Source organism: Sminthopsis crassicaudata, chromosome 4 (genome assembly GCF_048593235.1).
Source record: "Sminthopsis crassicaudata isolate SCR6 chromosome 4, ASM4859323v1, whole genome shotgun sequence".
Classification (NCBI taxonomy): Eukaryota; Metazoa; Chordata; class Mammalia; order Dasyuromorphia; family Dasyuridae; genus Sminthopsis; species Sminthopsis crassicaudata.
The window spans coordinates 435,517,824-435,531,278 of record NC_133620.1 but is presented as its reverse complement, the minus strand read 5'-3'; the positions used below and the strand labels follow the sequence as shown (position 1 = coordinate 435,531,278).

The 13,455-nt window shown below is 36.8% G+C and overlaps 1 protein-coding gene across 1 annotated transcript in view; it reads left to right on the top strand.

Annotated features, from left to right (window-relative positions):
• CD58 (CD58 molecule) overlaps positions 1 to 11,132 on the top strand; it is a 79,424-nt gene extending 68,292 nt beyond the window's left edge. The window contains exons 4-6 of the mRNA XM_074263177.1: positions 2,261 to 2,509; positions 5,235 to 5,321; positions 10,299 to 11,132. Coding sequence (XP_074119278.1) covers positions 2,261 to 2,509; positions 5,235 to 5,321; positions 10,299 to 10,303 — 341 coding nt within the window. The 3' untranslated portion in view covers positions 10,304 to 11,132. The remainder of the gene's footprint in view (positions 1 to 2,260; positions 2,510 to 5,234; positions 5,322 to 10,298) is intronic.
• The last annotated feature ends 2,323 nt before the right edge of the window (positions 11,133 to 13,455 follow it).

Here is a 13,455-nt window from a genome sequence, read left to right as displayed (position 1 = left end):
CTTGAGGAAGAACTAGGGAGTAACCCAGTCAGGGAGGAGCTCAGGGGGATCAAGGAAGCATGAGGTGAGGAAGCCTTCTTTCTGGTAGCTTCTCTTCCTAATTATTCCTTCTTGTATGCTAAGGTTCCTTCTTTCTACCTATAGAAGGAATACTGAAACTTTCTTTCTTTCTTTTTTTTTTTTAGGATAAGAAATGGATTTTTCTTAATTTATTTTTTTAATTTTATAATTGTAAAATTTTTGACAGTATATATGCATGAGTAATTTTTTTTATAACATTATCCCTTGGATTCACTTTTCCAAATTTTCCCCTCCCTCCCTCTACTCCCTCCCCTAGATGACAGGCAATCCCATATATTTTACATATGTTACAATATAACCTAGATACAATATATGTGTGTAAATACCATTTTCTTGTTGCACATTAAGTATTAGATTCCGAAGGTGTAAGTAACCTGGGTAGATAGACAGTAGTGCTAACAATTTACATTCACTTCCCAGTGTTCCTTCTCTGGGTATAGTTATTTCTGTCCATCATTGATCAACTGGAAGTGAGTTGGATCTTCTTTATATTGAAGATATCCACTTCCATCAGAATACATCCTCATACAGTATTGTTGTTGAAGTGTATAGTGATCTTCTGGTTCTGCTCATTTCACTCAGCATCAGTTCATGTAAGTCTCTCCAAACCTTTCTGAGGAATACTGAAACTTTCAAGGTCCTCTTTAATCTTGACCTCCTAGATAAAGGATCCATAGTTACACCCTGGATAACACCTTGCTATTTCAGGCTTTTCCTAATTTCAGAATCAGCTCACTTAACCTTTGCTTCATTCCTTGATAAATAATTGGGCCCATCTAGCAAGTTAATTTGGCAATTGTGAATTATTAACAAGTGACAGTAGTTTAATGTATAACATTTAACCAGGTAACTGGTATTTTAATTTATTGCTTAAAGCCCTTAAGACTAAATCTGTGAATGAATGAATGAATGAAAAAGGAATTATTCAGCTCTTGCTATGTTCTAAATACAAAGCCAAGGGCTGAAGATATAAATACAAGAGAGAAAGCATGGTATGATGGGAAGATTGTTGGATTTGCATTCAGGGGACCTAGATTATGTATATATGTAGCCATGCTGATCATCAGACAGCAGGAAACAAGAGCTCTCTCTAGTGGCCAGATACCATGTTCTGTTCTGATCCAAGGAGTCTCCAAATTATTCAAGAGAGAGAATTCTCCCCCTTGTTGCTTAGAGAAGGTAACTTTATTTATGCATTTCTCAGTTAATAAGGAAAACTGTGGCTCATTATAGATTTGTAAGTAGGGAGGGAAATAGAGAGACCTGTAATTTTTATGCTATTGGGGACTCCCAAATGGGGAAACCTGCTTTGTGGGATAAGTTGGCACCTTTTGCCTGCAATTTATAGTTTTAAGAGTGGCTGAGAATTGAAAGGTTAAGTGACTTAGAATTCAGTCGAGGTGTCAGGCAGGTTACGACAAGGCCAGCTTTCTCTCTCTGCTACTATCCCGCTGCCTCTCCTCTTTTCATTTTTTTTTTTTTCCAATTACATGTCAAGATAAATTTTAACATTCATTTTTAGAATAAAGTTTTGAGTTCCAAATTTTCTCCTTTTCTTCTTCCTAAGATAAAGGTAATTTTATATAAATTTAAAATATCACATAAAATGCATTTCTGTATTGTCATGTTCTGTGTTAATATGTTCAGTGTTGTCAGAGAAGAGAACAAAAGGAAAAAAAAATTATCCCCAAAAAAGTAAAAATAGCATGCTTTGATCTGCATTCAGACTTCATCAGTTCTTTCTCTGGATGTGGATGGCATTTTCTGTCATGGATCTTTTGAAATTATCTTGGCTTATTGTATTGCTGAGAAGAGCCAAGTCAATCCTAGTTGATAATTGCACAATGTTGCTGTTACTGTGTGCAGTGTTTTTTCTGGTTCTGCTCACTTCACTCAGAAAAAGTTCATGTAAGTCTTTCCAGGTTCTTCTGAAATCTGCTTCTCGTTATTTCTTGTAGCACAATCTTTATTCCATTACTTTCATATACCACAATTTGTTCAGCCATTCCCCAATTAATGGGCATCCCTTCAATTTGTAGTTCTTTATCACCCCAAAAGAGCTGCTATAATTTTCATACAATGTTAGTCCTTTTTCTGTTTTCATTTTTAAATGTACTTAGAATACAAACCATTTTCTGTTGTGATACATAATTTGCTTGATTTTTTTTTTTCTCTCCAGAGAGTCTTTCACCACCTAATATTTCCTGTTCATTTGAGGATGGAAGCATTACAGTTTCATGTAAAGTGTCAGAAGACAATCGTTTTTTAAATTATAAGTGGAAATTTCCTGGATCATATGTGAATGTTTCTGAGTCAAAGGTACAGATAAATAATTCTGTAGATTTCCATCAAAGCATTTCCTGCATTACATGGAACCCTGTATCCACCAATGAATCTGTACTCTTTCTCCAGTCCTGTGTTCCACAAAGTAAGTATTCATTATATAATTAATTATAGGAGACAGTATAGTACAATAGAAAGATTGCTGGAATTGGTATCATAGAACTAGATTCTATGATCCTGATTTAGCAATATTTTGCCTGTGTGACCTTAGATAAGCGACTTAACCCCTCTGGGCTGTAGGATCCTCATTTGAAAAAGGAATGGTTGGGGCTGTGTGTAGGCTAGACTCTGATTTGTAGCTCAAAAGGATCTCAAGAGCCTAGAGATGCCTCAGAGCTCCAAGTCTATGTCATAAGCCTATGCAGCTCCTATATGCAACTTGCCCAGTTGCAAATAGGTATACTGGTTTTTAAATTAATGATGTGAACTTTATTCAAGAATCATTGGAACAAAATGATTACAGAAAGGCAGCTATGGGTCCAATATAAGGAACAACTTTCTGATAATTATAGTCTAACACTGAAATGGGCTACTTCAGGAGATGGTGAATGCCTTAATCTGGGAAAACCAAGTGCAGTAACAATATGCTTTTTAAGATGGAGTCATGTAGCTATTAAACGTCTGGGGTCAAATTTGAACTTGGACCCTCTTTTTTTTTTTAAATTTATAAATTTTTTTGACAGTATATATGCATGAGTAATTTTTTTTATAACATTATCCCTTGTATTCATTTTTCCAAATTATCCCCCCCCACTCCCTCCCCATGACAGGTAATCCCATACATTTTACATGTGTTACAATATAAGCTAGATACAATATATGTGTGTAAATACCATTTTCTTGTTGCACATTAAGTATTAGATTCCGAAGGTATAAGTAACCTGGGTAGATAGACAGTAGTTATAACAATTTACATTCACTTCCCAGTGTTCCTTCTCTGGGTGTAGTTGTTTCTGTCCATCATTGATCAACTGGAAGTGGAACTCAGATCCTCTTGATTCCAGGTCTTATGCTCTATCCATTGAGCAACCTAGCTGCCCCAACAGCATTATGCTAAACATTGGGGAGAAAAAAATAGTCCTTGTCTTTAAGAGACTTGAGACAAAGTCTAAGGTGCATTTCCTATGTCCAGCTCTCCTATCTCTCTGTCATAAATTCTAAGCTGGAACTATCATTTATATCTCTCTCTCAAGGTTTATTTTTAACAATGAAAGGAAAGATATAAATGAGGTAATATCTGAATGGGATAAGAGAAGCAAGAGAGGAAGGCTTGTTTAAGAATAAGGAGCCCTGGGAACAAGATAGGAAAGAGAATGGAGTCTGGCTAAAACCCCACCATTTTTGCTGCTTTCTAATATTTTCTAGAGTAGTTAATTGGCACAGTGATTAGAGCTTAGACTCTAGAGTCAGGAAGAACTGAGTTAAAAGCCAGCTTCAGATAACTGCAAGCTGTGTGACCCCGGGCAAGCACTTAATCAGTTTGCCTCAGTTTCCTTATATGTAAAATAAGTTGAAGAAGGAAGTGGCAAACTAATATCTTTGACAAGAATACCCCAAATGGGGTCACAGTCAGACATGACTGAACAGCAAAATTTCCCTTAATGCATTTTGAACTTTAGCACTAACACTTTTCTTACAGTACCACAATCTTGTATTCATTCATTTTTCCTACTTTCTCTAAATACCTTTCTATAATGTCTGTTGGTTAATGTCTTTCCTGTACACTCACCCCACCAGGCAGCTGGTGGTACAGTGAATAGGAAGCAAGACCTAGAATCAGGAGCCAAAATCTGGTCTGAGACACTCATTACTGTGTGATCCTGGACAAGTCACTTAATCCTGTTTGACTTAGTTTCCCCAAGTGTAAAATGAGATTAACAATGGAACCTTTTTCCCAGAGTTATTGTGAGGCCCAGCTGAGGTATATTTGTAAAAAAGCTTTAATTCGGTGTATGGTACATAATAAGCACTATAGAAATGTTATTCCTTTTTAATATAATGCTCCATTTTCTTTCTCTTCACTTAATTACTGAGGCATTGACACCAATTCATGAATATATTCTTTGAGTCTGATTTTTTTTTTTAGCCAGTTTCAAATGCATCTAATTATCAAATAATTGGCTGAATTTATATTTAGAAAAAGTCCATGATCTGCAAATCAAATAAATTTTTTTTTTTCTTTTTCCAGAAGAAAAGGCAGGTAGGTGGTGCACTGGATAGAGCACTGAGCTTGGAATCAGGACTTGAGTTCAAATGTGACTTCAGACACTTATTAGCTGGGTGACCTTGGGCAAGATGCTTAACTCTGCCTCAGTTTCCCTATTTGTAAAATGATCTGGAGAAAAAAAAAAGGCAAGCCACTTAAGTATCTTTGCCAAGAAAACTCCACGAGTCAAACAATGTCTGAAATGACTCAATAATGAAATAAATAAATCTAGAAAGCTGTGTGACCATTTGTTAAGGATTTTGCAAAAGAAATTTCTATCCCCATATGGATTATACCAGATAGGATTTAAGATCCCTCTGAACTTTTAGAGTCTGTAATTCAATGACCTTGCTGATAAAATTTTAAGCTCAGGAGAACCAATTTGGGACAAGATAATTCCTCCAAATAATGTCATCAGGCCATTGTTTATTCTATCTACCCTCTTTCTAAATGTGGAGGCAGGGGTATTGTCATTCTTTACCCAAAGTTTAGAAAATTCACTTGACTCATGAAATGAAATCTATGGTATAAATTCATTTCCAGTGCATATTTATAATATACGACAATCATTTTATTTGCATTTATTTGGTTTTCTTTTTAACAGAGAATCAGGGAAGAAATCATTATGCAATAATTGGATCATTCCTATTGGTTATATTCCCAGTAAGCTATTTCATCTTAAGAAAATGCCGTACGTATAATTTTTTAAATTGCTTTTCAAATTTATAATATTTTTCAGGGTTGTAGAAAGAATAGTTCAGCAATATGAGCCATTGGTTTGAAATGTTAGGCCTTTTGAAGGATGCGTGAAAACTGGCTCATGTTTGTTGTAGTTTTTCAAAAATCTGGGGCTGTTTGACATCTAGTTTTCCCTATGGTGATAAAGCATTCTAACCAATAATAACAAGAGCATTAATAATTAACATGTATATGGCACTTTAAGGTTTGCAAAAGAATCTTTGTATATGTTAGTTTTCGCCTTGGAGAATACTGTTATGGGGACATTCCAATTTTGCCAGAGATTCTTTTTTTTCTATATCAGTGCTCCTAAAAGTATATCAAGTAGCCTGGGATGAGGGGAGAGAATTTTTTTTTCTCTCTGCCCCAAAGTGCTCTTGGACAGGAGTTCTGATAATAGTACTGTTTCCAGAAGTAGATCTGGACCACCTAAAGATCCTGTATAGACCTAGCTTCTCTAGGATTCTCTGAACAGAACTGACCCTGGGGGCAACATTCTTATGACAACCCTTAATGATCTTGGACCCAATTTAGCCTTTTTGAGTGTGATGAATGGTTCCCTGTGCCTTAGTCAGTATTTGCTTGGTTGCTATCCACAGTGAACATGCACCTTAGATTATAAATATTTCCATGGGAGATATTTCCAGTCAGGAAAAGAAGGTTTCATTTATGATTAAAGGAGCTGAGAAGCTGTATGACCTTCGACAAGTCACTTAATATATAGTTCTTCATCAGTTGAATAAAGGGATTGGCCTGGATGAGCTTCATGAACTTCTAAAGTTCCTTTTGTGACCCTATTATACATTTCAGCTTTTTTGATCCAGTGGTCCTGAGCTCATGAACATGGCAATCCATATTTTAGGTCTGGGAATTTTCTCTCATTGCCTCCCTATCTGGAATGGCTTGGAACATTGACTTCCCTGATTTCCTTTAAATCTTTAAACTAAAATCTCATCCTTTGTGGGACCTTCTCCAACTTCTCAATTCGAATGCCTTTCCTCTGTTAACTATTGACTATTTATCCTCTGTATAGCATGCTTTAAATGTATTTGTTTGCATTTTGCTTTCTTCTTTAGATTATAATCTTCTTGAAGGTCCACTGTCTTTTGCCCCTTTTTATATCCCCAGTGCTTAGCACAATGCCTGTCTGGGTTCTGGCTCTGGGTCTCTGTAGGCTCTCCATGCTGCATTCCCCCCACCTTCCTGCTGGCCTGTTGCCTGTTCTCCCTCCTGCCCCTGCCCAGAACCCCACTATACCTAGGGCTTCAGCACAATCTAGTTAGAAAGTATAGCACTACCATGGGATCTTCTTAGAACAAATTAGAAAGGCACTCAGGAAGCTAATCTTAAGGAAGTATATCACATTTTCTTATTTTAGCTCTGCTGTTAGAAGCTCTATTTATTGCTGTGAATTCTTCTTCCTTTGGTTTTCAGTTCACGAGATTTGAGTTGACTCGATACCATCTGTAAATGATAATTGTTACTTGTAGAATGGATTTCCAAGTTAAGAGATAGACACTTAGATATCAAATCAAGTCTAAAAGCAATTATGAGTCACCTGCTGTGTGCCAGGTATTTCCTTCAGTACCAGAGAATACTAAGTCAAGATACTAAGAATCCCAGCTTGTGAAGAAAATATGCAAACTATTATATTCACATTGGTTAGTAACTTATCCAGCATCACACAGCTAGTTAGTGTCTGAGGCTGGGTTAGAACTCAGGACCTCCGGACTCTAAGAACAAGAAGATATTTCCAAAGGAAAGGTGCTAAAGCTGTATCATAGTAGTGCCCTGCCATTTTAAAATTGACTGAAGCCAACTCAGGAGGTACAGCGAATAGATAGCAGGTCTTGGAGTCAGGAAGACATGAGTTCAAATTTAGTCTTACACACTCACTAGGTATGGCCCTTGACAAGTCATTTAACCCTTATTTGACTCTGTTTATTCATCTGTAAAGTAGGTATAATAATAGTACTTATCTCCCATGGGTGTTATGAGCATCAAAACAGATAATATTTGTAATATGTTTTACACAGTACCTGGTACTATAGAAATGTCTAATTTATTATTTCTTCTATCTACCAAATTATATTTGCTTCTTTCCTGGCCATTCTTTCTGGACTCTTAGTGGTAGCTTGGGCTTAGCTTCCCCTTTAGGTATGGAAAATTCGTGAAAACCCCCCCAAGCAAAGAGAGTAGATGTATAATGGGAGGGCACAGACAGGAGAAGCGGGGGAGGGTGGCTTAAGAAGGAATGGCAGGGAAGGACCACTCATGTTTTTCCTGGAAGGTGTCTGTCCTGATCATCAGGACGCTATAGAGTATGTGCTCTACAAAGATACACTTCTTCTCTCTTCTGCTTTCCCAGCCTCTTCAGATCCTGCTCAGGTCTACGATGGCCCCAGGATCTAGCCCACTCTCTCTGGCTGCATCAGCACTTTTGAAATGAAGGCTCTGTACAATGGTCTCAGCATCTCCCTTTTTGGACATTCCAAAACCTGTTCACATATGCTGCCGCCCTGTGGCTACTTTCTTAACTACAAGCATCTCTTAGCTCTACATCCTCAGGCTCAACTTTAGGGGTTAACTCCCTGCCCCTGGGAAGCTCACAACCATATACACATGATGAGGTATAGTTCTTGTCTTTTCAGAACAGCACAGGGGGAGAATAAAATCAAAAGCTAAAGAAGTAAGTTTATTTTCAAGTGATGTTGAACTGTTCATAAGACTAAAGATTTATAACCAAAAGGGACTTTAATGGCTGTAAGAATCTAATTCTCTCATTTTATTTATGATTAAACTGAGACTGAGAGTTTTTTGTTGTTGTTGTTTTTTTTTTTTAAACCAGGGTCACATAGCTAGTAAGTATCTGAAGCAGGGTTAGAGGGACTCCAGGCTCAGCAGTCTATAGTTATGGTTCCACCTTGGTAACAATTCCAAACGGAAGGAGGGCCTTTTTTATCAGTTGACTAAGGATCATAGGATTTAGTTATAATTGTGCAGTAAAATAACAAGTTTTTAAGAATTGGAATTATTTTTATTTAAATTAAAATTAAATTTTATTTTATTTAAACAATAGCATTAATAATAACAAAACATACTGAAATCAGATTGTCACCATGGAAAGTATCATCACTCAGACATAACTGTGAACCATTAAAAAAAATAATAAAAAATAAAAAACTAAGAATAATGTTTTTAATAGATGGAGAGACAGAATGACTACATCTGTTGCCAGAGCTGCATTCTAGTCTGTGGCACTCATTGGCTCCTAAACTGCTAGGCCCATAAGGAACTTTAAAGATCTCTTATACCACTTCCCCTACATTTCACACAAGGAAAAAAAAAAAAAATTCAAGTTGGTGAATGAAATGACTTGTCTTCCTTGATTCCCATTGAAATCATTTCTTCCTTTTTTTTTTTTTTTTTTTTTTTTTTTTTTTAATTTTTTTTTTAAGGAATACTTCATTCTCCTTGACATCTAACTCATCCTTTGAGTAGCATTGACCTTTTCTTTAAGTATTAAAACTGCCCCTTAGCTATGAAAGAAATTCACATGTTCAACTTTCTATATGGGCCTTAGCAGTCCTCCCTATTCTCCATACTTGTTGGAAATGAAATCTCAGGCTTTTATAGTAAGTTTTTGTTCTTAGCTCCTCTGTAGACTTGTGAAACACTGATTGTAAGGGATTTTCAACTTAGATTCTATTCTGATTGCTTCATTAGCAAACCCTTATCTTGTTTCTCTAAGTTGCTGTCCTTTCCTCCGTGAGTTGGTGCTTGGCCCATAGCCTTTCTTTCCTTCCCTTTTACCCTCATCATACATATTAATAGTCCCTCAAACACCTTGATCTCCATGAGGTCCTTCTAACCCGAGTTTCCCCATCTTGCATGACCTTAGGCAAGTCACTTAATCAATGCCTGCCTGTTCTATAAAATGGAAATGGCAATGGCACCCTCATCTATAAAATGGGGATAATAATAGCACCCATCACCCAGGGTTGTTGTGGGAATAAAATGAAGCAATATTTGTAAAGCATTTTGCAAACCTTAAAGAAACATATAAATGTTAGCTATTATGATTAGCAATGATAATCATAATCATAACAAATGATAGAACTAAGCTCCCCAAACTGGCCATCCAACATCAAGTCCCTTGTACTTTCTGCTATATACAATAAATTGTAATCAAATCCTCTCAGATTTCTAACTACCCATTCAATAGTGTATCAGAAGTATTCTGAATTTGAAAAAAAAAAAAAAAAAAAAAAGTTTGGGAATGGAGTGGATATCAAATATCCCTTCTTTCCTTCCAAACATTCAAAGCACTTATTTCTCATTTGCTAATAGAGGCTGTTGTCTCATCTATAGGGCTATTGGCTGGCAAGAAATACTGTTTTAAATCAATGTATTTATTTGAGCAAAATTCCATTATAATTCCCCTCTTAGAATCCCTGGATTCCTTCAAGGATCTGCTCAAGTTTCACCTGCCCTGTGGAACTTTTCTTCTTCCCTCTCCTTCCTGATATTATTTATTTATAGAAATCTGTATTTCCCTCCACCTCAAGAAAATGTAAACTCCTTAACACCAGGGCTGTTTTTGTTTTTGTTTTGTTTTTTTAATTCTTTTAGGTCCATGCATGCCCAGTTGCTAGCATGATGGAGACACTTAATAATGCTTGTTTAATCAAATTGCCTCTGCTGCAAAAGATTCACTTGTGTTAGATAAGAAAACGTTACTTCCCAACACAGATTAAAGAATGGTGGGGACCTTGTTTGTGGAGTAAAATCCCCTTTTGCCTGGCATTTAAAACTTCCCTCATAATGGAATCTAGCAAAGACCTGGGCATACAGTAGGTGTTGAATACATGTTGGTTAAGTTTATTGAACTGAATTTTGGAAAATATTCATGTGAATTTGTCTTTTGCAGGGTAACCGAACAAAAGATGAACTCCAACGCCTATAAGTGGAGTGACGGAAATTTCTTTTGAGTGCTTTCTTCATAAATCAATGTAGAGCTGCTAAAAGACTGGTTCTTCTCCCGCTATAACATTATAAGAAATCTGAATTAAGACATTTTAAAAACGACACTTTGCGGGCAGCTAGATGAGGCAGTGAAAAGAGCACCAGCCCTGAAGTCAGGAGGACCTAAGTTCAAATTTGGCCTCAGACACTTAACACTTCCTAGCTGTGTGACCCTGGGCAAGTCACTTAACCCCAATTGCCTCACAAAAAAAAACAACACTGCACTTTGAGCACAACATCCTCTCAAGAACTGTTTTCCTTCAGAGAGTGCCTCTATCATCACCACCAGCCTGGCCCAAGAAGAAGTGGGACACAATTGGCTCCAAAGGAGCCAGCAGCAAACTGAGAATGCTATGGGAACAAATTGCTTTTATTATTTATTATTGCATTCAAGCTGGAGCCTTTGGAAAAGGACATAGGTTTTTCTTTCTCTTTCTTTAGAAGATCCTTTAAGGAAAAGGGTAGGCAGGAAGGGTGTTTATTATTGATGACTTGTTCAGTAGATCACATTTTGCATTATCGAATTCTGTTGTCATAGCTCTGGCAGGGAAGTCCCAAGAAGTCAACAAGGATGATTGAGCTACAGCTCAAAGAAGGTGCTCTTTGCATGTAAATTTTTACGCATGTACATGTCTATGTAGGTAGATAGATAGAATGCACATTTTTAATATCTATGTATATATATTTTTTGGTGTGAACATTTTTTTTAAATTAAAAATACAAAGGGGGAGCAAGTCAAGATGGCTTTTCTGTGACCTCCTCTGACCTTCTCTCAAACCATCAGCAGCTTAAGCCAACAAACTGGTTTTGGAGTCAAAGATCCACAAATATTTGGAGTATAACACATTTCCAGAAGAAATTACTTTGGAAGAACTTCAGAAGAGGTCTGTTTCAAATGGGCAGTGGGAACAATCTTCTGAGACCAGACCTCAGCACGGGGAAACGGGGCAAAGAGTTGGGGCAAGATCCAGAGAGTTGCAGCTTCCACAAATCTGGGAATCTTCTTTGAGCCTCTTAGGCTACTCTGTCCTTATTTCAAGCAAGTGATTTAGCAGATTTGCCACAAAAGGCAAATTGTAAACCACTGAGCCCTGGAAGAACCCGGGGACCTAGTCACAATTACCCAGCATTGGAAATCAATCAGCAGAACTGCCCCAGGGCAAATTAAAGCAGCTAGCTTCTCCTTTTTGTTAAGATCAGACCTCAAGCCTTTAAAAAAAAAAAAAAAATGAGCAAAAAACCAAAAAACTCTCACCATAAATAATTTTTAGAGAGAGAGAAAAGAACAGACTTCAAATCCTGAGGTTCCCAAAGACAAGTCAACTCCAGATGAAGCCCCAAAGGGAGCTATAAACTGGTCCCTATCTCACAAGGCTTTCTTGGAAGATTTCATAAAGGATCTTAAAAGAGTTAGAAGAAAAATGGGGAAAGGAAATAAGATCTTTGCAAAAAAGGATAGAAAAAGCATATAACTCCTCACAAAATAGATATAAAAAAATACCAATCTGTTGAAAAATAGAATTTGTGAAACAGAGAAAAAAAATGCAATGAACAAAACAATTCAATTGTCCAAATACAAAAGGAGCTAAAAAAAGTAATTGAAGAAAATAAGACACTAAAAATTAGAATAAAATGTTTTAAGCTATTCTAATGAGGAATAGCCCCCAACAGAAAGCTGGAATGTTCTTGATATCTTTGTAAGCCATAGAGAGGAGAAATAACTGTATTATCTTATCTTTAAGTGGATTTTTTTGTTGTCCTTAAGTAGATCTTACAATGGATCCTTGTTAATTTTGTTAATGTAAGGAATTAGAAAAGAGATTTATCTTGACCCCTTCTCCCCCCCCCCTTACGGTATCCAAACAGAAGTCCAAGTTATAGATGTCAACCCCCACGGTCATTTCTCGCCTATAAATGAACCTACTGCTTTGCTTCTCTTATTAGCTACTTTTAGTAACTTGGCCCATTTACTAAATATCAAGTGGTTACTTCATTAGGAACTTAGTCCACCTTATGGCATCTTCCCCATCTTTTTCCCTTTTTGATGGCAAGTTCCTTTAAGGATTCTTTAATCACTAAACTCCCCTTTATTATGCCAACAACATGAAATCTTTGCCTCTTAATTTATAGATGGCCTAAGCCTACATTCTTTTGAAATAACTTGTGACACTAGCCTGAAATCCCAATATATGTTTGTACATATATTGTACAAATTGTACAAATATGAGAAATAATAAAATTATAAACTACAAATTTGGGGGAATTTTTTATATAGCCTGAGGTATGCAGAAATCTGCTCCCTCTAGGTTCAGTTGTTACATTTTGAGAGTATACATTTCTACCTCCAGTGAAGAGTATGAAAAGTTAGATTTCCATGCATAATGTCAAAACAGGATGAAGGGAGGGGTAAAGTATCTTGGTTGGAGATATCTTAACAATCATTAAATGGGTCCAGGAACAGGCTAAATGACAAAGTTCCTAATAAATGGGCCCAAGCTTAAACCAGACCAAATCAGGTAGGGTTAGGGACTGGACACAAACCTTTTGACACATAGAATGCATTAATAAAGAGGATTAAAAACTCGACCAATTATAACTCTGATTGTAAATCTGACCAATTGTAATTCTATTAAGAAATCTGACCAATTCAAATCATGAACGTGTTGAGGGATGAGACCCCAACAGAATTTGGGTCCCCAGATCGGTGTCGTAGGTTTTGCAAAAGAATTCGTAGTCCCAGTCTCCAAATTAAATTGGCAAGAAAGTGTTTATTTTAACACTGAGAATTCCCAGCAGGCTGGATTCCTGATTGGAATAGCAGCCAAGCATTGAGAGATAGAATTTAATTTTTTTATCTAGTCTTCTGTAACCTGAGGCTGAGGAGCAATCTCTGGATGAGTTAAGAGATAGGGAGTAATCCAGATGAATTAAGGGTGGAGGGGGGGTGAGCCAAAACTGCCTCCTCTCTGCAAAGGTCAGAGAACCAAAGGGTCATGTCACATCAAAGGGAAGGGTAAGGAATTGAACAGTATAATGACTTCAGCTTCAGTGTGTGTCTCATG